Below are 24,669 nucleotides of genomic sequence, written 5' to 3'. Positions count from 1 at the left end.
TTTCATCTCATACCTATCAGATTGACTAAAATGATAGAAGAGGAAAATGATAAATGTTGGAGGGGATATGAAAAAATTGGGACATGAATACACTGTTAGTAGAATTTTAAACTGGATAACAATCTAGAATCATGCCCGAAGTGTTATAAAAATGTGTATATCCTTTGACTTAGCCATACTGCTCTTAGGTCTGTTTCCCAAAGTGATCGGGGATAAAGAAAAAGAACTTATATGTTCAAAAATATTTCTAACAGATCTATAATACTAATATTATCCTATACTACTATAATAGCAACATTTGTAACATTTCTCATATGAATAAAGCATGAAGAACGAGGAGGAGTGCTGGATTTGGAACCAGAGGACTTGGGTTCTATCTCTGCTACTTCTTGAGTGAGCTTGGAGTCATTCAACATATTTGGCCTCAGTTTTTTCATCTATAAAATGAAGGTGTTAAATTAGAGGTCTCTAAATTCCCTCTCATTTCTAAATCCTTAGTCCTGTGATCCAGGATGGAATCTCATTTGAATTCAACTATCTTTTAATGTCTACCTTATTGTAGTCAATGTATATATTCTCTTAGTTCTGTCTTCATCACTGTGCATCTGTTCATGTAAGTCTTCCCATGCTTTTCTGAATTCCTTGGCACATTAGCACCATTTTGAACTATAGCACCATAATATTCTATTACATTAATTTACCATAGTTTGTTCCTTCATGCCCAAAAAAGGCCTATTTTATTTCCTTTTTTTTCTTCTAACAGGGATGTCTTTTCAATTTTTTAAGATTAAGATTTAAGATTAATAGGGATTCATTCCTCCCATTTGTTCTAATTCTTCTATACAACATGACTAATGTGAAAATATTTTTAATAAGAAAAAATGTATAGAGGTTAATCTGAACAGCTTTTACCTTGGGGTAATCTGAACAGCTTTTACCTTTGCTGCTGCTGGTCTTCAATTACTTTTGTCTATTTTGAAAGAAAGGCATTTGATCCTCTAGCTCTAAAATACCAAGGCTGACTAAAACTGCGTATCCTTGCAGTGGATAGTAGTTGGTTATGTGAGAATTCGGATGGGATGTGTGACTTCATGGGAGGTTCTATGATATCACTTCACCATGGAGATTTTCAAGATGGAATCCTAATCATAACTCTCAGAGGACCAAAACCAGCTGCCTGATTGTTTCTGTAAACTATTTCCCAAAAATTCTTCTCTATCTCCGTAGCTCTGCGATCTCATCAGAGTGGAGATTACCCCCATTACTGCAGATCCAAACCCTTTCTCACTTTGTGCAATCCTTACCCAACTCTAAGTAAATTCTCACTGGAAGATCTACCCTGTGGCCTTCATGCTCTTAAGTCTTTTCTCTGGTTCGTTTCCTATCTTAGGGATACCAGTGGAATCTTTGCTGTATTCTTGCATTCCCTTTTGTTCTTGAGAGTTGTATTAAGACCTGACTCACCTTTCCTTATGGTCATATTCACTGAATCATAGTATCTACATCCTTTATTTTACACATAAAGTGTTGATGAGGAAACTTCTATCTGCAGAAGCACTTTCTTGACATAGGTATTGATGTGGAAAAGCAGTTGTTTAAAGGGTAGGCAAAGCTTTCCAAGTTTTTCTGTTAGTGTTCTAGCCTGGATTCATTCTAGACCAGGGTTGGGGAGCCTGTAGCCTCGAGGCTACATATATATATACATACCCTAGGTCCTCAGGTACAGGGCTTTGACTCTGGATTCAGTGAAAAGGCTACATTTGAAGACCTAGAGGGTTCTAGACCCTTCTAAAGCATGAATTTTCCTAACAATATTTACTGGGCTTGTGTTTACCCTTGTGCCATTGAGATTCTAGTCTTCTCCCTAATTTCCCATGACCCAAAAGAATTATTGATTCATATCAGAGTTCAATGGACTCTTCAGTACAGGGAAAATGAAATAATGTGGCCTTTCATTCACTGTAGCCTTTGACCCTTTCTATCACCTTCTATTTGAGACTTTTTTCTCTCTAGGTTTCCTGATTCTGCTTCTATCTGAATGCTCCTTTCCAATCTCCTTTGCTGGATCTTCATCCAGGTAACTAACCATGGGTATTCCCCAAAACTTTGTCCTGGACCCCTTTTTCTTTCCCCTCTATTCTATCTCATTCAGTGACCTTACCATCAAAAGCTCTGATGGGTTCCACTATCATTTCCATGCAGATAATGTCTAGGTATATATGTGTATGAATGTGTATAATAGGTACATGTATGTTTATATGCATAATCTATTCTTTATCTATCTATCTATTTATCTATCCATCTGTTTATCTATCTATGCCACCTTTCTCCTGAGCTCCAGGCACTTGATGTCACAATGGATACAGCACTGTCAGGAGACCTGAAGTCGAATATGGCCTCAGAGAACTTAGCAGCTGTGTGACCCTGAACAATTCATGTAACCTCTGCTTGGCTTAGTTTCCTCAACTGTAAAATAGGAATAATAATACACTTACCTCATAGGGTTGTTGTGAGGATCAGATGAAATAATAATTGTAAAAGTGCCTGAGCACAGTGCCTGGTCCATAATAGGCATTATAAATGCTTATTTCCTTCTCCCTCCTCTCCCCCTAGTCCTTCATCACCTTTTGCACATCTAGATCTGGATGCTCATAGACATCTCAGACTCAGTGTCCAAAACGGAATTCCTTATCTTTTCCCCAAATCCTCCCTTCCTCCCAACCTTCCACCATTCTTATAGTCACCCAGCATCATCCTCCACTCCTTACTTGCACTCACCATACATATCCAATCTGTGGTCAGTTCTCTCTTCACAACATCTCTTATACCTGACTCTTTTTCTCCACTCACAGAGACACAGCTATCTTAGTACCCTTGTCACTTCTTAACAGAACTACTAGAATGGCCTCCTAATTGGTCTCTCTGCTTTAAGTCTCTCCCCACTCCAATTTATCCTCCACTTAGCTGCCAAAGTATTTACATAAGATTACATCTGACCATGCAATTTCTGCCTCCAACCCCAATATCTCCCTAACACAAATTCAACAAATCCTGGGGATTCCTTATTACCTCCAGGTTCAAATATAGAATTTTCTGTTATGCATTTGAAAGCCTTTTACAGCCTATCTTTCTACTCTTTTTAAATGTTACTCCTCAACACAAACCATATGACTTATACTGGCTTACTTCCTGTTCCTCACATATGAAGCTCCATCCCTTGACTCCATGGATTTTCATTAGTTCTCCCCCATGCCTGGAAAACTTTTCCTTCACATTTTAAATTATTAGTTTCCCTGTCTTCTATACTCTCTCTGTCTCTGTCTCTAAGTCTCTCTGTTTCTGTCTGTCTGTCTGTCTGTCTGTCTGTCTCTCTCTCTCTCACACACACACACACCTTCCCTCTGAGATTACCCTCCATTTTATACTGGATGTATCTTGCACATGCATAGTTTTTTGCATTTTGTCTCCTTCATTAGAATATGAGCTTCTTGAGGGTAGGAACCTTATTTTTCCCTTTTCTTTTCTTTTTTTGTATAAACAGTGCTTAGAACACTACCTGGCACATAATAAGTACAGAAGAAATTTTTATTGACAGGTTGACAAAAATATACCCTCTCATTTTGCTTCGAGTAAGGTCTAATATCTCAACCTTCTTATACACAGCCATCTTTCATTATTTGAATGCCTTTATAGGGGAAGTTCTCTCTAGTATTCTAATTTTGGGGGTAACATAGAGAATGGAGGAAATCATCCCTTTGCCAGAGAAAATTCAAACTTTTGACTTACATTTAAAGGCCTATCATATTCTGACACCAAACTACTTTTCCAGTTTTCACTCCTACTACTCACCTGCCCCTGAACTAAAAATCCTCAGGCTTTCCTGTCTTCTTTTCTGTGTGCTTATTAAGTGGACAGACTTTCAGTCCTGGCTCTGCTACTTCCTAGCTAGGTGGTTCATGTGCCCCCCACTCTGTAAAATGAGGGGATAAGACTGGAGGATGTCTAAGGATACTTTAAGCTCTGACATTTTCTGAGTGTCGATGAATGAATCTACAAATGCAAACTGTTTTTTCCAATTTACATCAGGAGAGAGTAAATGAAAGGGTTGCACTGTAGGAGGCAGCCCAGCCCAGTGGAAGGAGCTCTGGGGACTGCAGCTGCCTCTTAACTACCTAGTGACCATAGGGAACTCACTCAGCCTGTTTGGCCCTTCCTTCCCTCGTGACTTGTTTTGCTTTTTTAAATGAGGAGTATTGTACTAGGGACTGGTCCCTTGCTACTTTCAGTCCTATGACTTTACCAGAGGATCCAGAATTACCAAACTTGATGGAAGAAATGATACAAAACACACTTTCTTCCTTTCCTCTGTGACATGGGTGTCAGAGGGTTTGGATCCTGGTTCTAGTGGTTTTCCTTTGTCACGGGGAAGTTTAACTGGTTGGGTGGGTGGGTGTAGGATGTATCCAGAAATTAGTGGGATAGAAAAATGATTCTCTCCCACTTCCTCCCCCCACAAAAAACAGACTACAAGGTCCATAGTCTGCAGACTCTGCTGAGACTACGACTGAAGTCACCAGGGACTTCTTTTCCAGTGTTTTCAGGATCCAACTTAATTGATTTGTTGATCATTCTTAGACTACTTTCTTGGAGGCACCTTGCTCCTTGGCCCTGAGGACCTCCACCACACTGATCTCCTTTAGAAACAGACCTGGAGGGCAGCTAGGTGCTGAGTGGATAGAAAACTGGCCCTGGAGTCAGGAGGACCTGAGTTCAAATTCAGACACTTACTAGCTGTGTGACCCTGGGCAAGTCACTAAACCCCATCACTTCCAAAAACCAAAAACAGAACAGAAAAAGATGTTGGCTGTGAATTAAATTATGCACCCAGACATCCCACCCACTGAATGTAGTGCTGTGCAGAGGAAAGAGCCCTGCATTTGAAGTCAGAAGATTCATGTCTTGTGTCTGTTTCTCAACCTTCTGTGTGACTTGAGGCAGGTGATGGCCCCTCAATGGGCCTCCGCTTTCCTGTTTGTAAAATGGGGTTAAGTGAATGCCAAGTTCAATTCTGTTTCTGTGACACTCTGGTGCCAGATCCCACCCTGGCCCCTAACATAAGAAAAGAAAACCTGATTGATGAGAGCTGGTTGGTGTAGCAAGTGGAACTAAATCATCCAAGGAAGAAGCAGTTCCCATTATCTCTGGAACAAAAAAGAGCCCTAAGGGCCCTCACATTGCTTTGGGGATAATCAGAACTGGGGGCATTGATGCTGACCTGCAAGGGGTAGTCTTGTGGGGAAGCCCTCCTGATTCTGGTCTCAGATGTTTTCTTCAACATTTTCAGCAGTTGCTTGAACTGAGGCATAGATAGCACACATTCTGACAGGATGCAAGTCTGGGAGGGATAGCTAATATAATACACAAGATTCAAAATGAATGAGTGAATGAATGAATGAAAAAACAGTTATTCTCCTGTTGCTATGTACTAAGCACAAGCAGAAAAAAGTAAGCCAGGCTCTGCTCTTAATGAGCTCACTCTGTAATGGGGAGAGATAACACTTAAAAGAAGGTTCAGCATCGAGGCAGCTGGAACGCCCCCAAAATCCTAAGGGTGCAGATGTGGGTTGGATGGCAAGGCCCTAGAGTTGCTAGCTTACATAAATAGGTAAGAGAGCATTGCTGGGGACTACAGAGTGTAAATGAGGGGCAGATAAGCAGGCCTGGTGTGGGGAGGTGGTCATTCATACCATCTCATCTAAGCCATGTGAGTAGTCTAGCAGACAGGTGGAAGGGGGACTTTAGGGAAGGCAAGATGAAAGTGTGCGTCCCCACTAGGGGTTTTGTGACAGCCAAGGATCCAGCAGAAGGGGGACAACTAGGGGAGGCAAGAGGTTGGAACAATGAAATAGAACAAGGGCAAATGTAATATATAATATTAAAGTTTTAAAAAATAACCGGCTACTAGTACAAGATGGCGGGAAGGGCAAGGAATGGCTAGAAAATAGTTGGTGTGAAAAAGATCTGTGGGGGAGGTTTGTGAACTGTGAGCTCAAGATAAGTCAACTGTGTGATGTGATGGCCAAAAAATGCTAATGTGCTCTTCAGGACTTCCAAGTATCTGTGATCTGAACAATCCCTCCAGTGGTGCAGAACACAATGCACCCATGCAAAACCAGTGGGCTGGGTGCTGCATTCATAGAAACACAGTCCAAAATCCTGGTCAGAGCCCACGTGAAGGTCTGCAGTCAGCTCCTGGCAAGGACACTGAAGCGGGAGCATGTTCAGAGGGAGGGGACCACAACGGTGAGGGTTTTATGAGCATCACTGGAAAGAGGTTCAGCCTAGAAAAGGCTGGACATAACGGACGGAATTCACACACATGAAGGGCTATTGTGGGAGGGCACTGAACTTGTTCAACCTGGCCCCAGGGAGCATCACAGGGAGCAAAGAATAGAATTTACAGGAAAAACAGGTTTTAACTGAATAAGAAGAATTTTCTATTATACTCACCTATATTATACTCACCCTACAATCCCACCTGGTCCTTGGAATCTTCCTTTATTAACATAGCCAAGAGAAAAGTTTTGTCTTCCTCACTCCTAGGGTAGTTTTTATTCTTCTTTCAGTCTCATATTTATCACAATATTTATCCATCAATCAACAAGAATTTCTTAAACACTTATATTCCATGTATTATCCTAAACTCCTGTTTGCAAAGACATAGGCAAAACAGCTCCTACCCTCAAGGAGCTACAGTTTTCTCAGGGAGATGCCATACATACTGAAAAAAAAGAGACATTCAGGGCAGATAGAAGGTAATCTTGGGTGGGAAGACCATAGCAATGGGGGAGACCAGGAAAGACCTCCTACACAAGGTGACAGTTCAGCTCATTCCGAATCAAAGCTGCCAGGAGACAGAGGTGTGGAGGGAGAGCATCCCAATCATGGGGGATAACAGGTACAAAGACATGGAGACCACAAAATGGAGCATCATGCATGAGAAACAAGGAGACCAGTAGAGTTCAACCACAGAGTATTCAGAGTATTCAGAAGACTGGAGAGGTAGAAAGGAAGAGGGTTCTGGAAGAATTTAAATGCCTAACAGAGGAGTTTGTTAATTTGATCCTAGCAGGAATAGGAAGCCACTGGAGTTTACTGATTACAAGTACAGCTTGGAGATATTGCAGGTTCAGTTCCAGACCACTGCAATAAAGTGAGTCACACGAATTGTTTGGTTTCTCAGTGCATATAAAAGCTATGTTTACATTATGCTGTAGTCTATTAAATGTGCAATCGCATTATGTCTAAAAACATAGACGTGCCTTAATTAGAAATACTTTATTGCTAAAAAGTGCTAACTGTCACCTGAACCTTCAGTGAGTTGTAATCTTTTTGCTGGTGGAGGGTCTTGCCTCAGTGTTGATGGCTGCTGACTGATCATGTGGGGGTGGCTGAAGGTTTCTTCAGTTGGCCCCTTCTTTCACTTTAACACTTACTTAAAGGCCATTGTAGGGTTATTAAGTAGCCTAATTTCAATACTGTTGCATCTCAGAGAATGGGGGCCTGAGTTCAGGAAGAGAGATGGGGAAAGGCCCCAGTTGGGGAAGCAGACAGAACACACACACACAGACACACACACAGACACACACACACACAGACACACACACAGACACACACACACACACACACACACACCACACACACACACACACACACACACATTTATTGATTAAGTTTGCCTTCTTATATGGGCATGGCTTGTGATGTTCCAAAACAATTACAATAGTAAAATCAAAGATCACCATAGGTCATAGGTCGCCTTAACAGTAATAGTAATAATAATACAATTTGACATATTGCAAGAATCACCAAAATGTGACACAGAGACACGATGTGAGCACAAACTATTAGAAAAATGGCACCAATAGACTTGCTTGATGCAGGATTGCTACAAACCTTCAATTTGTAAATAAATTTACTGAACTTTGCAATAAAGCAAAGTTCAGTACAATGAGGTCTGCCTGTAGTAAGGAGGGTAATATGATGAGATCTGTGTTTGAGGTATCTGTGTGGACTGGAGCAGGAACACCAAAGGGGATCATCTAATAATCCAGATAAAAGGTGATGAACTAGGGTGGAAACTATGTGGGGTCAGTGAAAATGAGGGGCTGAATGTGTACATACCTCATCTACTTCACTAAGCTGACTATGAAGGCCTGGAGGCCAGCCACTACATAATAATGACCTTAGTTTTATATTGCAAGGCACCTAGAGCAGTAAATGACTTATTCTTTTTTTCAGGCAATCAGAGTTAAGTGAGTTGCCCAGGGTCATACAGTTAGTAGATATCTGAGGCAGAATTTGAACTCAGATCCTCTTGCTTCCAGAACTGATGCTCTACCCACTGCACCACCTAGCTACCCCACTTATTAAGCTTCAATAAAGGCATAAATGACAGCTAATTCATGTTGAGTCTTTCTGGGCAATCTCTCTAGAATCTATCCCCTCATCTCCATTCACATTGCTGCCATTCCATGCTGAGATTTGTATTGCCTCTTGGTAAGTGGAATACCATAATGTCTTCCCAACTGGTCTAGCTTCTTCTAATTTCTCTACCTGCTTCTTCAATCTGTCACATAGCTGCCACACTAACAAATCCAATCTGCACCACTCCTAAGCTCAAAACCTTCAGTGATTCCTCAGAATAAAATAATATTTAAAAAACCCTCTTAATTCTGGCATTCAAAGTCTCTATCAGTCTTTCTAGTTTTACAGCACTCCCCTTTTTATGCATTATGTTTTCATGAGACTAGACCATTCATCGTCCCCCAAACCCCAATCTTGTTCCTTCCAGCAAAAACCAAACAAAACAAACCGAACAAATAAATAAATAACAATGCAAACTTCAGAAGTCCTCGGAGGTGTTCTGCCCCCCAGGTCCTGAGGCAGGAGAATCGGACCAGTGACCATTCTTTTCCCTGTGGATCATTTAAAATTGAGTCTTTCTGCCTGAATCTTAAGCACTGTCACATTCCCCAGGGTCTCTTTAAAGTCCGATGCTTCTCATTGCATGATCTGGGAGAGATCCTGACTTCACTGCCTGTTTGTTCCTCTTTGGGGAAAAAATACTGGAGCCTTCACGTTCCGATAGGAACTGGTTCACTCTGCACAGTGAAGACCGATAAAACCAGCCACTTGTACTGCACACATTGAAATAAGACCAAATAGAAATGAGTTTCAGCTCACTGGACCTTTTGTTCCAGACCTCTCTCTCAGGGTTCCATAAAAAAAAGGGGGAGGGAGAGTGTGTGTGTGAGGGAGGAAGGGAGAGAGAGGAGAGAGAAAGAGGGTGGGGGAGGGGGAAGAGAAAGAGACGGGAGAGAGAGAGAGAGAAGCAAAGGGGGAAGGGAGAAAAGAGGGAGAGAGAACCATTTTAGCTATAACTGTATCTTCATTAATGAGAGCATTTAAATGGCTCTTTCTTTTGCCTTTCTATTTACTGACATTTTGCTTTTTCCAGACAAATTAACCTTTTCCTAACTTGGCCCTTGATTCTGCCACCTACAGCAGATGAATTGAGATCACACAATTTTGTATGATGCCTTGAGTGTTTTTAAGTCTAGATTTTTACTTTTTTTTTTTAAATCAATGTTTAGACTGATTCTTCACCTTTGAGAAAATTCTTCCTCTATCCCCCTACCCCACCTACCCCCACCAACTTAAAGAAGTTCACAGATCAAAGTGAATGATACTCAGTTGATCACAAAAATTCAATGAAATTCATTTACATTTCCTTCCACATTTAGCTAAAGAGTGAGATTCAGAACTAGGACATATGGGAAACAAGGAACATACATGAAATAGTGTTTTCTTCAACCTGAAACTATTAGAAGCTAAAATTTAAAGAGATTTTTGAAGAATAATGACCTCAAATGGGGTCACATTTCTATAGCAACTTAAAAATTTACAAAGCAATTTTCTCACATCAACCCTGTAACAGAAGTAATGCAGATTATAATTAGTATTAATAGTATTATTATACATATTTTACAGAAGAAGAAACTAAGACTGAGAAAGGTGGTGATTTACCAATTCCTCTTGATTCCAAATCTAATGATATGGAGCTTGAAGCAATGTCAGAGGTTGCTTAGTTATTTTACAGATAAGAAGACTGAGGCCCAGAAAATGGAAGTGGTTGACCTATAGTCCAGTAGGTATTTAGGCAGGAGAATAGTGATTTAAACCCATCTTCCCTTCTGCCAGCCAGCAAGCTTTCCACTGAATGGCACATGCCAGACTCTGGTCTCATTCATGATAGATTTTTATTATTTTATTATTTTTTATTCATTTTAAACTTAAATACAAAATGAGAAAAGAAAAAAAACCACTGCCATGTACCCAGCAGAATAGAAGAGAGGATTAACATGAAACAATAAATTTCTGTTTCAAGAAACCTATATGATAAATACTCCACATTGTTTTCAAAGCTGCCCAACTTTTCTTTTCTTCCTTGTTGGTTTTCTTTTGTTTTCTGCTGTGCCTTTTTTACTTTATTTTTCCCCACCTCCCTCCAAAGAAAGCTACAATTAAACACACACATAAGTATGTGTATATGTTTATATATATATATACACATACAAACATCTATAAACATACACATATATAATCATACATATATATGTAAGACCACACTAAGTATATTTCCACTTTGTCTTCTCTCTCTCTGAAGGTGGTTATCATCTTCCTTCATAGGTCCAAGTCTTTCCATGTTTTTCTAAATCAACTAGCTCATCATTTTCTACATCATCGAAATGTGCCATCACAATCTCATGCAATCTGGGAGATTGTCTATGAAAGTTTTTGCCAATTTTGTGCATTCCTTCTATTCTTTGCTACACTGGTTTTATTTATACAAGAAAATTTTCATTTAAGATAACAAAATTATCCACTTTACACTTCAACAATGCTCTTGCCTTATAATGTAGTTTAAAGTCTGATACTGTTGAATCTCCTTCCTTGGCAACTTTTTTCCCTGGTTTCTGTGAAATCCTGGACCTTTTGTTCTTCCAAATGAACTTTGTAATTATTTTTTTCTCAGTAAGATTGTTTTTAGTAATTTAATTGAGATGACATTGAATAAATACATTAGTTAATAGATAAAATTATCATTTAAAAATTATATTAGCCTTACCTACCAATGAAAAATAAATATTACTCCAGTTATTTAGATCTGACCTCATTTGTATAAAAAGTGTTTTATATTTATGTTCATAAGTCCTGCGTCTGTCTTTTGCAGGCATATGCTCTCGTGTTTTATATACTGTCTCATTATAGATTTTTAAACTTGTCAGAGCCCTCTCCTGCCTATTATGTCTTGCCCTTTTTGGTAACTTTCATAGGCTCATGACTTAGAAATAGAAGAACCTCAGAGCTCATCTAGTTCAACCCATACAGTCTATTTTACAGATGAGGAAACTGACTCCCTTGCCCAAGGTGACCCAGGGAGTATCGAAGCCAAGATTCGAACCAGACCATCTGACTCCAGAGCACTCGATGTTCTTTTTCATCACATCTTGTTGCCTTTTCTTATCTTCTGTCAAGGCTCACTGAAGTTGCCAGCTCCTCCAAGAAATCTCCCCCGTGCTCCCAGTTAGAGCCATCTCCCTCCTTAATTATCTTACATTGGTTCTTCTGTATACTTTCTGAATTCCCAAAGGAAAATATAAGTTCCTTAAAAAACAGGGACTGCATTTGTCTTTGAATTCCCAGTACCCTGCACAATGCCTTGCAGAGAGCAGGCACTGAAAAATATTTATTGTTGAACTGGCATGAGGAAGAGAGAAATGAGAGAATCTTAAAGCCAGAAGACTTTTGGGAGGTGACCTAATCTAGCCCTCTCTATCCTGCATTGCATGCCAGAGAGATGAAGCCATCGCCCAGGGTCACACACTGAAGTTAGTCAGTGGCAAAGGCAGGGCTACAATCCAGGCCTCCTGGAGAAATAGCTGTCCTGTGGAATCCCTCGGCTTCCCCTCCTTAAAAAACAAAGTAAAACAAAGCCTGCCAAAAGCAGTATTCTGGGTATGAGTACCAGTTAAATATTTAGCTCATAAAATGCCAAAGATAGGAAAGGCAGTGAGATGTTTTTCCTTCTAGAGTTACATGGCTTTTGATAAATAAAAGAGTTTTCTTGGATGAAAGTCCAATTGTTGGTGACAGTTCTATTCTCTCCTTCTGAAACCTGAAGGATTTGTAGAAAAATCTGCTTATTTTGCCCATAAAAATCAGAGCAAAGCATTCAATATGACAAAATTAGGACAATCACCCCTCGATATTAAATGTTAGAAGGTACAAGTGTTTGAATATTGCTCTTATGGCTACAGTACTCCCTACAGGGGTGAATTCACACTGATTGTCTATGATGATAATGAGGAAAGAGCTGAGAATGACGATGGGTTTTGAACTTAGATGGCTGAAGAGTTAGTTGTAGTGCCCTCAATAGAAAAAGGGAAGTTAGGAAAAGATTGGGGGAGGGGCAGATAAGTTGCTTTTGGTCATGCTGATTTTGGGACACCCATCTGGCATCCAAGCAATGGTAGCCATACAGGACCGTAGGTTCATCAGAGAATTCTGGGCAGTATGTGTAGATTTGTTAAATCTTTCACAAATGCTAACCAGATCTCTGTCTCCAGCCCTTCAGTCCTAAGGACCTCAGTGTCTCTGAAGCAGCCCATTCCACACTGGCGACAGGGTTTAACTATTAGGAGAGTCCTCCTATTGCTTCTGCCTTGTAATAAAAAGAGTACACTAAGCTGCAAACTTTGGCAGGTCCTTCCTGGAAGGCTGGAAAGGTGAATTGTCCATGCTGATCCATCAACAATCATTCCTTTTGCCAAACCCAGGAGTTAGAGACAAAAGTGAGAGTGTCTGCCTTCAAGAAGTTTACATTTTGCCAGAGAAGAAAACTCATCCTTATGTAAGTACGTGCAGAATAACATCTAAGGACAGACAAAGCATCTACAAAATGAACACAAGGCAGCATGGAAGAAAGGCACTAGCAGCTGTGGGGGAGTCTGGAGGAAACCAGGGATTCCCAAAGATGGAGGGGAGAGTACATTTCAAGGATGAAGAAAAGATGGGGACAGGAGATGGGGTGTGGACTAAGTGGCTAAGTGTAAGACTGGAATAAACAAAGGTAATACAGGTTGTATAAAACTTTAGATGCCAGAGTTGATATTTGATCCTAGAGGTCATAGGAAGCCCCTTAGGATTACAGAAGTCAAGGGGGTGGGGAGAGGTGATACGTACTTTGGAAAAATCTCTTTGCTTGTGTTTTCTGGATAGGAAAGGGGAAGGAATTGAGCCAGGCAGATAAAGGGCAATTATTCGGCAGGTAGGTGGTGCAGTATTTAGGGTTAGAGCACTGGTCCCAGAGTCAGAAGGACCTCAGACACATACTGGTTGTATGACCCTGGGTAAGTTACTGCACCCCAGTTGCCTCAAAAAAAAAAAAGACACTTATTACTGTAGTCTAGTCATTAACATTACTCTCTGGACTGTAACCTTGCTTCCCAGTGAAACAAACATCCCCCAGTCTTCCCTACTGTGGGGCTTTGCTGATCAGCAAAGGCTGGTGTTGGGAGAATTTCTCACCGAAAAGGCAAACCTAAAACAGATTCATGTTTTCACAGAATCATAGAATGTTAGAACCTCACGAGATTATCAAGAATGCATGTGGGGGAGGAGGGGGTAAAACCAGATTCTTTCTTCTGATGGGGTAGTTCTGTGTGGTCCTGAATAAGTCACTTAACCTTAGCGTGCCAGCACTAAGACCACTAAAGGCAAAGCAGATGCTGGAGAGCACTCACAGGAGTAGTTTCCACACTGGGAACTCCTTACAAATATCTAGCCCTCAGCCGTCTCAAAAGAACAAATCCCATTTTTCTACCTAGGAAAAGAAGTTTAAATTAGTTCAGAAGCTCTAAGATCACAGTTCCTAAATGCTACAGTCAAGAATCAAACCCAGGTGTTCTCTGAACCAAAGTTCCTCAGAGTTCTTTCCTCCACTTACTATGCTTTTGACTAGCATTTTATTTTACTGATGAATATCTCAAGTTAAAATATTTTAAATTTTAGGTGCAAATCACCAATGTGGGTAAGAACCTGAAGTCAATATGAGTATGTAGAAACTGACAAAGTCCGAGCCTGCCTCTAATTATTTATTGTAGGATGGCATGTGATTCAAGGAAATCAAGTATTTCTTGTTCCCTTCCTGTCCACAGGAAGTCCTGCAGAGAACCCCATTGATAAAATTTGTTGTCCTGCAGAAGAGATTTGTAAATGGATGGATCAAGGAAGGGTGGGTTGGCGTTGAGGCCAAAGCAAACAGGCTCATTGTGTGATCCTGACAAAATTTCCCACAGCTGTTTACTCAGTCCAACCCATCTCTCCCCAGTGTAAATAAAACCACAGTTGAGACCCATTTTTTAAAATTGGGATTCCAAGGTGGGAAAACCACCTCCCCCCAAGAAATCTGGCCTTTCTTCTCATTAGAGATCAAGCAGAAGGTTTCAATGAGCTGACTTAAATGAAGCCTACTACCAAATTAAATAGTAACATAATTACACGTTTAAAATATTATCAAAGCTAGCTATTCTCCTTCCTTAAAACCTCTCCCCCTCACATAGCTGTTCAAAAGTAAGGCACACTTGGCGCTGAGGGAACAGACTTGGTACCCACTCACGTCAGTGCCAGGACTGGAGTCAGGAGGACCTGAGTTCCAATTCAGGCCCTGATACTTGCTAGCCATGTGACCCTGGGCAAGTCATTGAACCTTGTTTGCCTCAGTTTTCTCCTCTGTAAAACTGAGCAGGAGAAGGGAATGGCAAACCACTACCATATCTTGGCTAAGGGAAACCCCGGTGGGGTTGGGGAGGAGACGCGATTGGATTGAAAGGACTCAATAACAGAATGCACTGGGGTCACTCAAGAACAAGGGCAAACTTAGCCCGTTTATTAAATAAGTGGGGAAAAAAGTGCTGCTGCTGCTACTGCTGCTGCTCTTCGGGAGGCGCCGCTTCTGAAAACGCAGGGGCCTCGCACAACGTCTCGGATCGGACCGGACCGGACCCGCGCCTACGCGTCCAGGTCGAAGTCGTCGCGCTCGTTGCTGTAGTTGAGCACGTGCCGCTTGATCTTGGACGAGTCCACCCAGGTGATGAAGTCCTCCATGGCGCGCGTGACCAGGCAGGCGGGGTCGGTGACCACGTGCGGGCCCACGCGCACGTGGCCCTGCTCCACGAAGGCGACGGCGGCGCGCAGGTGCTGCGCCATGCGCAGCTTGACCAGCACGACGGGCAGGCGGCGGCGGCAGAAGCTCGACGCCGTGACGTTATCGCAGAGCTCCAGCGACGACTGCGTGGGCACGAGCCCCATGGCGTACAGCTTGCCCAGCAGCGCGGCCGTGGCGCGCTCGCGGAAGGGGTCTCGCTCGGGCAGGTCGCGCAGGCGGCGCGCCATGTCGCGCACGGCGCGGCTCAGCCGGTTGTAGCGCGCGTAATCCTCGCGCCGCTGCACGCGGTAGCGCCGCAGCACGCGCAGCTCGTGCAGGTTGTGGTCGGTGGCCTCCCAGTTCAGGAAGTCCACCTTCTTCAGGAGCTTCTGCTCGTGGAACTTGAGCTTGCGCACCATGATGGCGGCGGCTGGTGCTGCTGCGGCGGCTGGTGGTGCTGCGTAGGAGCGAGAGAGAGAGAGAGAGAGAGCGACCGAGCGAGAGCTGCAGAGACGCAGAACTGCACACCCGCCGGCTCTGGGCAGAAGCTAAAGCACTTCCGAGTCAGGCCAGGAGGCGGGGCCGCGGCTGGCTCCCTCCTGGCCGTTGGCCGACGGGCAGCGTGGGACACGCCCCCGGCTCTGATTGGGCCAGAGAAAGTCAGGCTCGGCAGGCCTTTGGCTTCCACCCAAACAGCCTGCTTCCTGGTCCCTTAACGCGCCTGCGACTTGGGCTCCTTTGGAGAGGTTTAAGATGCTTGGCTCGGCCCAGGGGCTATCTCCCGGCCTTGGCTTTGGTTCCCTTCGTCCCCTTCGGTTTTTTTTTTTTTTAACTTTAAGCAACCAAGTCAAAAGAGCACTGATTGAACGCCTACTGTGTGCAGGCATCGTGCCGAGCCCTGGGGGTACAAAGAGACCAAAGACAGCTCCCGTTTAGTGTATGTTTTTAATACCGTGCCTAATGTACATATGTGCGTATATACCGGGCGGCTAGGTGGCTCCGAGGATGGGGGGGAGGGGAGGCGGGGCGTCAGGAGGTCCTGAGTTCAAATCCTGCTGCAAACACATACTAGCTGTGTGACCCTGGCCAAATCACTTCCCCCTGATTGCCCCAATTTCCTCATCTGTACCATGAGCTGGAGAAGGAAAGGACAAAACCTCTCGGGTATCTTGGCCGCGAAAACCCCAACGAGGGTCAGACTCTAAAGCAACTGAATCAACACACATATACAGTATAGAAATAACCGTAACGTTTGGGTGTGTCTGTACGCAACACTAGTCATTTTGCCCCTATCCTGCGCCCATGTCCTTGTCTCCTCTGGCAGATTTTGTTCCTGCACCTCCAGGGTCCAGCGCGGTGGCAAGCGCTTTATCAGTGCTCCCTGATGGACTGCGGTGTGTATGCGGCACTTTAATGTTTGCAGAGGACTTGATTTAGATGATCTCCGAATCTCACTGTACTCCTGCTGAGGCAAGCATTACAATCTTCCCTCTACCAAATGAAGTCCTCCTGGTCACGTGGCTAGTGAATATCAAGGGGCAGGGTGTGAACCCCTGGCTTCCTTTCCTCTAGCCAGGAGCTCACGTTGCCCATACTGGGTGGGAGGGGGTCAGAAGAGGGCTAGGCTGGTGGTGCCGGGAAAGTAGAGCGCTGCCGTCTATGAAATGGTAAAAGCCCACTTGTCAGACTTTTGGTCTCAAGATCCTTTTATAATCTTAAAAAATATTGAGGATATTTGTTTATGTGGGCTATCCCTATTGATATTTACTGTATTAGAAATGAAAACGTGTAAGTTTTATTATGAAAATTATTTTGACCTTGAGGACCCCCTGGAACGGTCTCTGGGACCCTCAAGGTACCACGGAGGACACTGAAAGCCACTGACCTAGAGGAAACTCAGCTACCAATCAGAGAGTGAATCATTTCTAATTAGTAGAACTAACCTTGTAACTGTGGTTTACTGTGGTTTATGGTCTTGGGGACCATAGCAAGCTGATTCTTGGCAAGGTTATTGGAATGGTTGTCCCTTTCCTTCTCCAGTGGATTAAGGCAGACAGAGGTTAAGTGTCTTGCCCAGCGTCACACAGCTAGTAAGTTGTCTAAGGTTACAATTGAACTCGGGTCTTTCTGACTCTAGATGCAACGCACTGAGCCACCCAGCTGCCTCGAACCCCTTACTACTAGATTATAAATTTCATGATGTCTTATCTCTGTTCTTCTCCCTCCTCTTCATTTTTTAGATGAAGAAACTGAGGCACACAATCTGCCTCCTTGGAAGGAGTACCTACACTGATGAGACCACAAATCCAATAAGGAATACAGTGTTTCTAAAGGTATTTCTAAAACGCATCATGTTGTCCAGCACACACACACACACACACACACACACACACATATACACACACACACACACACACACACACACATACACACACACACACACACACACACACACACACACACACACACACACACACACACACACACACACACACACACCCCCTTATCTCTTGTCTCACTATCCTGCCTCCCACTTCGCTTCTCCTCCCGGAGCACATTCCCCAGCAGTTTCTCTCTCCACCCAATGATGCAATCCATAAAAACAAAAAGGAGAAAAATGACCAAAAGTTAGCAGAGTAGGGAAAGTTCTATTTAAGTCAACAAATACTTATTGAAGGCTTGGCATTGGTAGCAGTGCTGGGTGGGGAGGGAGAGAAGGGAAAAGATAACCTAAGCTTAGTAAACACATTACATAGTGTAGGATCTAGTAATAACAAAGTTAGTTGAATTAATTAGAAAGGATTCACTTTTTGATCAGTAGTTTAGTAATTAGGGAGTCAGAAGCAGTATATGGTGTGATGGAAGGACATGGAGCATGGAGAGACCTGGGTTCAACTGTTCAATCAGGTGACCCTAGAGAAATCTGAGTCTCAGCTTCCTTATCAGGAAAAAGGTACTAATAATACTTCTACCAAGTAAGCACTTACAGGATTGTTGTAAGAACCAAATGAGTTACTATGTCTAAAATTTAAAGCATTACATACGAAGATCCAGCATTATTATTAAGGTAAATGTTGTGTACAAATAGGTATAAGGAGAGCCCAAAATAATACATGATAAGAACATAAAAAAGGGTGCAAAGTATTTTGTGAAGTCTGGTGAGGGGGAAGGTCATTATTAGTAATGGTCATTGGGGAGGTTTCCTGTAGGAAGTGGGATGTTGGTCTTGAAAGGATGAGCTGAAATTCACCAGGGGTGTGGGAGCTGGGGGAGGGGAGGATGTGAATATTCCAGGTATTGGGGATAACTGGAGTTGAGCAAAGAAGAGGAAAGTTATCTGTGTGACTGTCTATGGCTGGAGCTTCTCATGGCAAGAAGGGGGAGGGAATCACATGAAGAAGCTGAGGGGCAGAAAAGAGCTCCGGTCTTTGGTGAAAGTGCCCCGTAGCGTTGTAGAACCCCTCAGGACAAGGCCAGCATTGGCTTCTTAGTGGGGGATCGTTCTGGTGCAACCTGGAAGGAGCCGGTGTTTGTATCTGAGGGATTTGGGCACCTGTAGAGGGAGGGGGAGCAAGGGAAGCCAGTACTGAAGACAAATGTTCCCTCCTTCACCATTATACCCACTTCCCCCATGTGCCTGATCATAATAGGAAAATATATTTCTGGGAGATATGTAGAATCTTCAGTAATAAATATATTAATAATAACAGCTGGCATTTGTATAGCAGTTTAAGGTTTGCAGAGCTCTTTGTAAGTATTGTCTCATTTTATCCTCACAACAACTTTTATCCCCATTTTATAGATGGAGAAACTGAGGCACAGAGCCTTTCATTGACTTAGCCAGGGGCACACAGATTTGCGTTCAGGTCTTCCTGACTGATTCCAGGTGCAGTGTTCTAACCACTGGGAAGACCTAAAGAAGGACAGAACTGGAAGAGACCTTGAAGATGATTCAGATAAACTTTCTCATTTTACAAAGTAAGAAATTGGGGTCTGAAATGGGAAGATGGTTGTACCTCAACACCTTTTCTGTTCATTCCCTTCTCTCCACTTACATGAGCCACCACCTTGGTTCAGCACATTTTTCAGTCGTTTTTTCAGTTCTGTCTGACTCTGTGATCCCATTTGGAGTTTTCTTGGCAGAGATACTGGAGTGATTGACCATTTCCTTCTTCAACTCATTTTACAGATGAGGAAACCGAGGCAAATAGGGTTAAGTGACTTGTCCAGGGTCACACAGCTGGAGTATATCTGAGACCAGTTTGAATTTATGAAGATGAATCTTCTTAATTCCAGGGCTGGCACTCTATCCACTGTGCCCCCTAGCTGCCCCTCAGTAAGCCTTAATAAATCCTTGTTGAATTGAACTGAATTGAATTTAGGTCCTCATATACCTGGTCTACTACAACAATCTCTTAAATAGACCTCCAGGTTCTAGTCTCTCCCCTTTCTAATCCACCCATCCCATATTTCTTTCTAAATCTTTCTAAAGCACAAATTTGACCGTGCCACTCCCCTGCTCAGAAACCTTCTGTGGCTCCTTATTGCCTCAAGAATAAACTACAAATTCCTCAGCCTGGCATTTAATGCCCTTCACAATCTGGCTTCAGCTGCCTTCCCAGGTGTGTTGTACATTGCTCCCCTTTGCATATTCTGCATTCTAACCAAACTGACTTATTTGCTGTTACTTGAATTTGGTATTTCATCTCCTGCCTCCATGTCTTTGCACAGGCTGTTTCCCATACCTGGAATGTACTCTCTCATTATCTGACTGAGTGAATGAAAAAGCATTTATTAAATGCTTACAAAGTGCCAGGTATTATGCTAAGCTCTAGAGAAACAAATACAAAGTAAAATAGTCTCTGCCCTCAGAGAGTTTAGATTCTAATGGGTGGGAAAACAATAGAAATATGGGACTGGTAGGGAAAGAAGTACCTGTGGGCCACCCAGGAAGCTGAGCGTATCCAGAGGGCAGTCAGTTGACATGTCTTTTCTAGGAATAATGGCAATCTGGGAAGAAATGAAAAGGGGGTGGGGGTCATAAGGTAGCAGTAGGCTGGTGGACAGCCACAAGCCTGGAGCACCTACAGAATGTGATACGAAACATTGTCTGGTCTGCTGGTCTGGGCCCAGCTGGTGACAGTGGGCTAGATGGGTGAGTGGGAGCTCACTCGACAATCCAGACAGCTTGCTCAGTGGCTGGAGTTCCAGAGCTGAGTGAATTAAGTCCCTCAGGACCTTGGGTAGTTAGTTTTGTTTTGGTAGATCCTGTCTAGATGCAGTGTGGAGAGGTGATAAGATGGCAGGTAGATGACAAGATGACTTTGTTGGACAGTGGGATGTGATAGAAATCCTGGTCTGGGCTGGAGACCTGGGGTTATTTAGATAAAGGAGGCTATTTCTGAGAATCCAGAGATCCCACGGAAGGATGTAACCCTTTTTGTCAGAGATAGAAAGATAGTTCCCATATATACCAAGTATTTATTATGTCACTTTTTTTTGTGTTGGCAAAAAACTACAAAAAGGTGGAAAACATTCTAAACAAACCATGGTCTATGAAAATAATAGAATATTTCTGAATTCAGAGAGTCATGGGAAGAGTTGTAGGAAGGTATTCCAGACTGGATTCAGTAAGCAAAACCAGGCAAAGAGTATACACCCAATGATGACCAGGATGGAAATGAAAAGTATATGAATGAACTTGAACACTGTGTAACCCTGATCAGCCTTGGCTGAGGAATAGAGATGAGGCAATGTATCTATCCCGTTTACCTGGAGAGGTGGTAGAGGTGGGTGTGGCTGTAGCAGCTGCTGCCAGATGTGGCCACTGTGTCAGCCTGACTTTTTCTTTGGTACTAGAGAAGGCTCCCTGGAATCATAGGCATCAATAAAACTTAAAAATAAGAGTTTACATTTTTAATTAAAAATTAATTTAAAAGAATTAATTGAAAGAATTAATTTTAAAAGAAAAATATTATTTTTAAAGTAAGAGAAAGAGGAGGGGGAGGGAGAGAGAGAGAGAGAGGAATTTCTGGCTTCCCTGAAGGCCTTAGCTTATGGGACACCTCCTACTAGCCTCTCCTGGTCTTTCACTTTGCCACTTTGTTCTCCTCTCCTCAGATAATCATGTATCTATGTCTCTCTTTATATGTTGTATCTCCATAGAGTAGAATGTCCCTCAGGCAGAGGCTACTTTTCTTTGTGTCTGTATCCCTAGGCCCAACACAGTACCTTCACATTATAGACAATAAATACTTCTTGGATTTGATTGGAATTCAGGTTAGTAAAGATCCCACTGCTAGTGAATGCAGAGTTAGCATGAGAAGCTAAGTCTCCTGGCATCCAATCCACAACCCTTTGTACAACACTGAACACATACTTTCTAACTCTTATAATGGAGAACCAGGAGAAAAATGTAATAATGAAATGTAAAAAAACCGAAAAATTTTGAAAGACTTGAGAACTCTGACCAACATAATCATGATTCCTGAGGATGGATGATGAAGAAGAATGCTACCCACTTCCTGCCAGAATGGTGATCGACTCAAGATGCAGAACAAGACACACATTTTTGGACACAGCCAATATGGGAATTTGTCTTACATGACTGTTCATGTTTGTTATATGGGGGGTTTTCTTTTCCTTCTTTTTTTATTTCAGTAGGTGAAGGTGGCAGGAGAGATTCAAGAAATCCTTGTTAATTGAAAAAAATAAAATTTAATTAAAAAGATAACTGCTGGTGGGTGATAGATTTTGAGAGGAGGTAGAGCTCATTCAACCCATTCCTTGCCCTACAAAAAAACCCCATAATGGTGTCACAAAGTCAGACACAACTGAAACGACTGAACAATAAAAAAAAAACACCTAACTCATACAGGGGCAAATGATTTTATGTCCATTCCTGAGTATGACATCAACTGGTGGCCTCCCCTTTCTTGTTAGCATTCATGGTGGACACCATCTTGATTTTTCAAGTACTTCTTGTATAGGTGAGTAACTACAAGCAGTCAGAGGAAGCCCATGTTGGTGGAGGAAGGGTTACTGATTGTCTCACCTGCCGATGCAGACTCCTACAACTTCAACTCAAATATTTATTAAATAATGTGTGTAGAGCATGGTACCAGCTAGTGGGGGAGATCCGAGGTTTAGAGAAGACAGAACCTGCCCTCAGAGCTTTGGGTCTCAAGGGAAGATAGCAAGAATACAAAACATCAACTGTGTAAGAAAGATGTGAACTGACTGCTTTTCAAAGGTTAAGCTATGGTTGAAGTCATTATTGACTGAAAGGATTGAGGAAATCTTCATGAACCAAGTGATATTTGAGGCAGTCTTAAAGGAAAGGTAGGATTTTAACACATGGAGATGGGAGATAGAGGGAAAATGGTCACTATTTCATTGATAGGGACCAGACCTGCTCCAGATAAGATGGCAGTACCATAGGCAGTCAGAAGTAATGTAAGATTACATATAACTTGGAGTTGGTAGTAATCTTGTAGGGTATCTAGTCCAACTCTCATTTTATGCATGAAGAAACTAAAACTTGAGGGGACACAATGTCTAGCATGGCACAATGGGTAGCATGCCAGGAAGACTTATCCTTGTGAGTTCAAACTTGGCTTCAGACACTTACTAGCTGTGTCACCCTGGGCACGTCACTTAACCCTGTTTGCCTCTGTTTCCTCATCTGTAAAATGGCAAACCACTCCAGTATCTTTGCCAAGAAAACACCAAAAAGGGGTCATGAAGAGTCAGATATGACTGAAAAATGACTGAACAACAACAAAAAACAACTTGAGAATTTAAATTCTATGTCCAGGGTCTCACAAATAGGGTCACAGATGTAGAGCTGGGAAGGTGCTCTTATTTGATAGATGGGGAAACTGAGGCCCCGAGGGTTTAAATGATTTTTCCAAGGTCTTACTGGTAGTGAGTGGCAGAATGGCAATTTAACCTAGGCCCTTTCCTTTCAAATCCTGCATTCTCCACCAGGCCACACTACTTCCTGAAGCAGGAAGAAGTAAGCAGGAAAAGTAAGGGGAAGGGACAAATTGTGGAGGCCTTTCTATGGAGTCTGGCAACAAGGAGCTCCTGCAGGTCCCTAGGGTGGGGAAGGATGTGAGCTGATCTACACCAAAGGCAGTTTGATCTGCTAAATGTACAAAGAATGGATTCGGGGTAGCTATGTGGTGCAGTGGGTACAGCACTGGCCCTGGAGTCAGGAGGATCTGAGTTCAAATTTGGCTTACTGTGTGAGTCACTTAACCCTGATTACCTCCAAAAAAAAAAAAAGCATTCAAATTGGGTGAGTGGAGAGGGAGGGAGAGACCTGTGAGGATGCAGTCCAGGCAGGTGGTGATACTATCAGGTGGTATCTACTGTGAAGTTGCTATGGGAATGTTAAGTAAGGGACAGATTTGGAAGATTCCATAACACTACACTGATGCCCCTTTGGGCTGAAGCAAGAGATGTCTGTTGAATTTTACTGATGATGTACTTGCTCCAAACTATGAAAACTGTAGCTGTCCGGGACTCCCCGTGTGTGTTATCTCACCAAACTGAAACTCTTGTGGCAGAGGTTCTCCAAGGCTTTCTCCAATCTGTGCCCACCTTATCTTTTCATCGTTCTATCTGACTACCCTTCTATCTATAGCTAACATTGAGGAGCTGGAGGCTGGGCCTCCTGAGGGTACTCCCTCCAGTCTTCTTTCATGCTGTGTTGACCAAGAACATTGTGTCCTCCCCATCCCACAAAGTGTTTCAGATGGAAGGGCCCTTAGGGAACATTTTGGTCCTCAGATCTAGCCTAATCCTTCATGTTACAGAAGACTGAACATCTGAAAGATTAGATAGATGACTTGTCCTCGACCCAGTTTTAAGAAGCAGCAGAGCCAAGATCTGGCCCTGGGCCTTGCTCCAAAGCCCCGAGCAGGTCCACCATCCTATGGAGTTTCCTCCCACTGTCCTGACCTTTTCTGAAATCCAAGTATAGTCCTAACTAATGGAGACTTGAACTACCTTTGTGCAGCTCCTTTGCCAAACCAGATTGAGGGTTCCCTGAGGCAAGGGAGATATTTGCTCCTCCTGGGTTTCTCACCTAGCTCTACACACAGATGATAGTCAATAAAGGCTTGTTGATTGATTGGTTAATAGGTCATCACCAGTCCAAACTGAATAACTTGCAGAACCATGATTGAAATACCAAGTTTTTTCCATAACCCTAACAAATCAATTCAGCAAACATTCAACATCTGCTACATCCAAGAAATTGGCTGTGCTAGGTGGCTGGGGATAGAAAGGCAAAAAATAATTCAGCTTAACATGTAGAGGATTCAAGACATTCTGGAGTTTACTTTGCACAGAAAGAAAATAACAGGTACACAGATAATCAATCTGTAAGC

The 24,669-nt window shown here is 42.7% G+C and overlaps 1 protein-coding gene and 1 long non-coding RNA gene across 2 annotated transcripts; one reads left to right on the top strand and one right to left on the bottom strand.

Moving 5' to 3' along the window:
- Positions 1 to 14,981: 14,981 nt before the first annotated feature.
- Positions 14,982 to 15,853, bottom strand: IMP3 (IMP U3 small nucleolar ribonucleoprotein 3). The gene has a single exon (XM_072628293.1). The coding sequence runs from the start codon at positions 15,688 to 15,690 to the stop codon at positions 15,136 to 15,138; it is 555 nt and encodes a 184-aa protein (XP_072484394.1). The 5' UTR covers positions 15,691 to 15,853; the 3' UTR covers positions 14,982 to 15,135.
- Positions 15,854 to 16,229: 376 nt separating this feature from the next.
- Positions 16,230 to 22,004, top strand: LOC140517225 (uncharacterized). Its single transcript, XR_011971514.1, has 4 exons — positions 16,230 to 16,741; positions 17,512 to 17,604; positions 19,074 to 19,249; positions 19,461 to 22,004. It is a non-coding gene; the product is annotated as an uncharacterized lncRNA (long non-coding RNA).
- Positions 22,005 to 24,669: the final 2,665 nt, after the last annotated feature.

This window comes from Notamacropus eugenii, chromosome 1 (assembly GCF_028372415.1).
Source record: "Notamacropus eugenii isolate mMacEug1 chromosome 1, mMacEug1.pri_v2, whole genome shotgun sequence".
Taxonomy (NCBI): domain Eukaryota; kingdom Metazoa; phylum Chordata; class Mammalia; order Diprotodontia; family Macropodidae; genus Notamacropus; species Notamacropus eugenii.
Note: the sequence above shows the minus strand (reverse complement) of the source record. Positions and strands in the feature narration are given on the sequence as shown.

What these genes read in the sequence shown, in the direction of transcription:
- IMP3 (XM_072628293.1), bottom strand. Translation starts at nt 15,690, where the DNA reads ATGGTGCGCAAGCTCAAGTTCCACGAGCAGAAGCTCCTGAAGAAGGTG.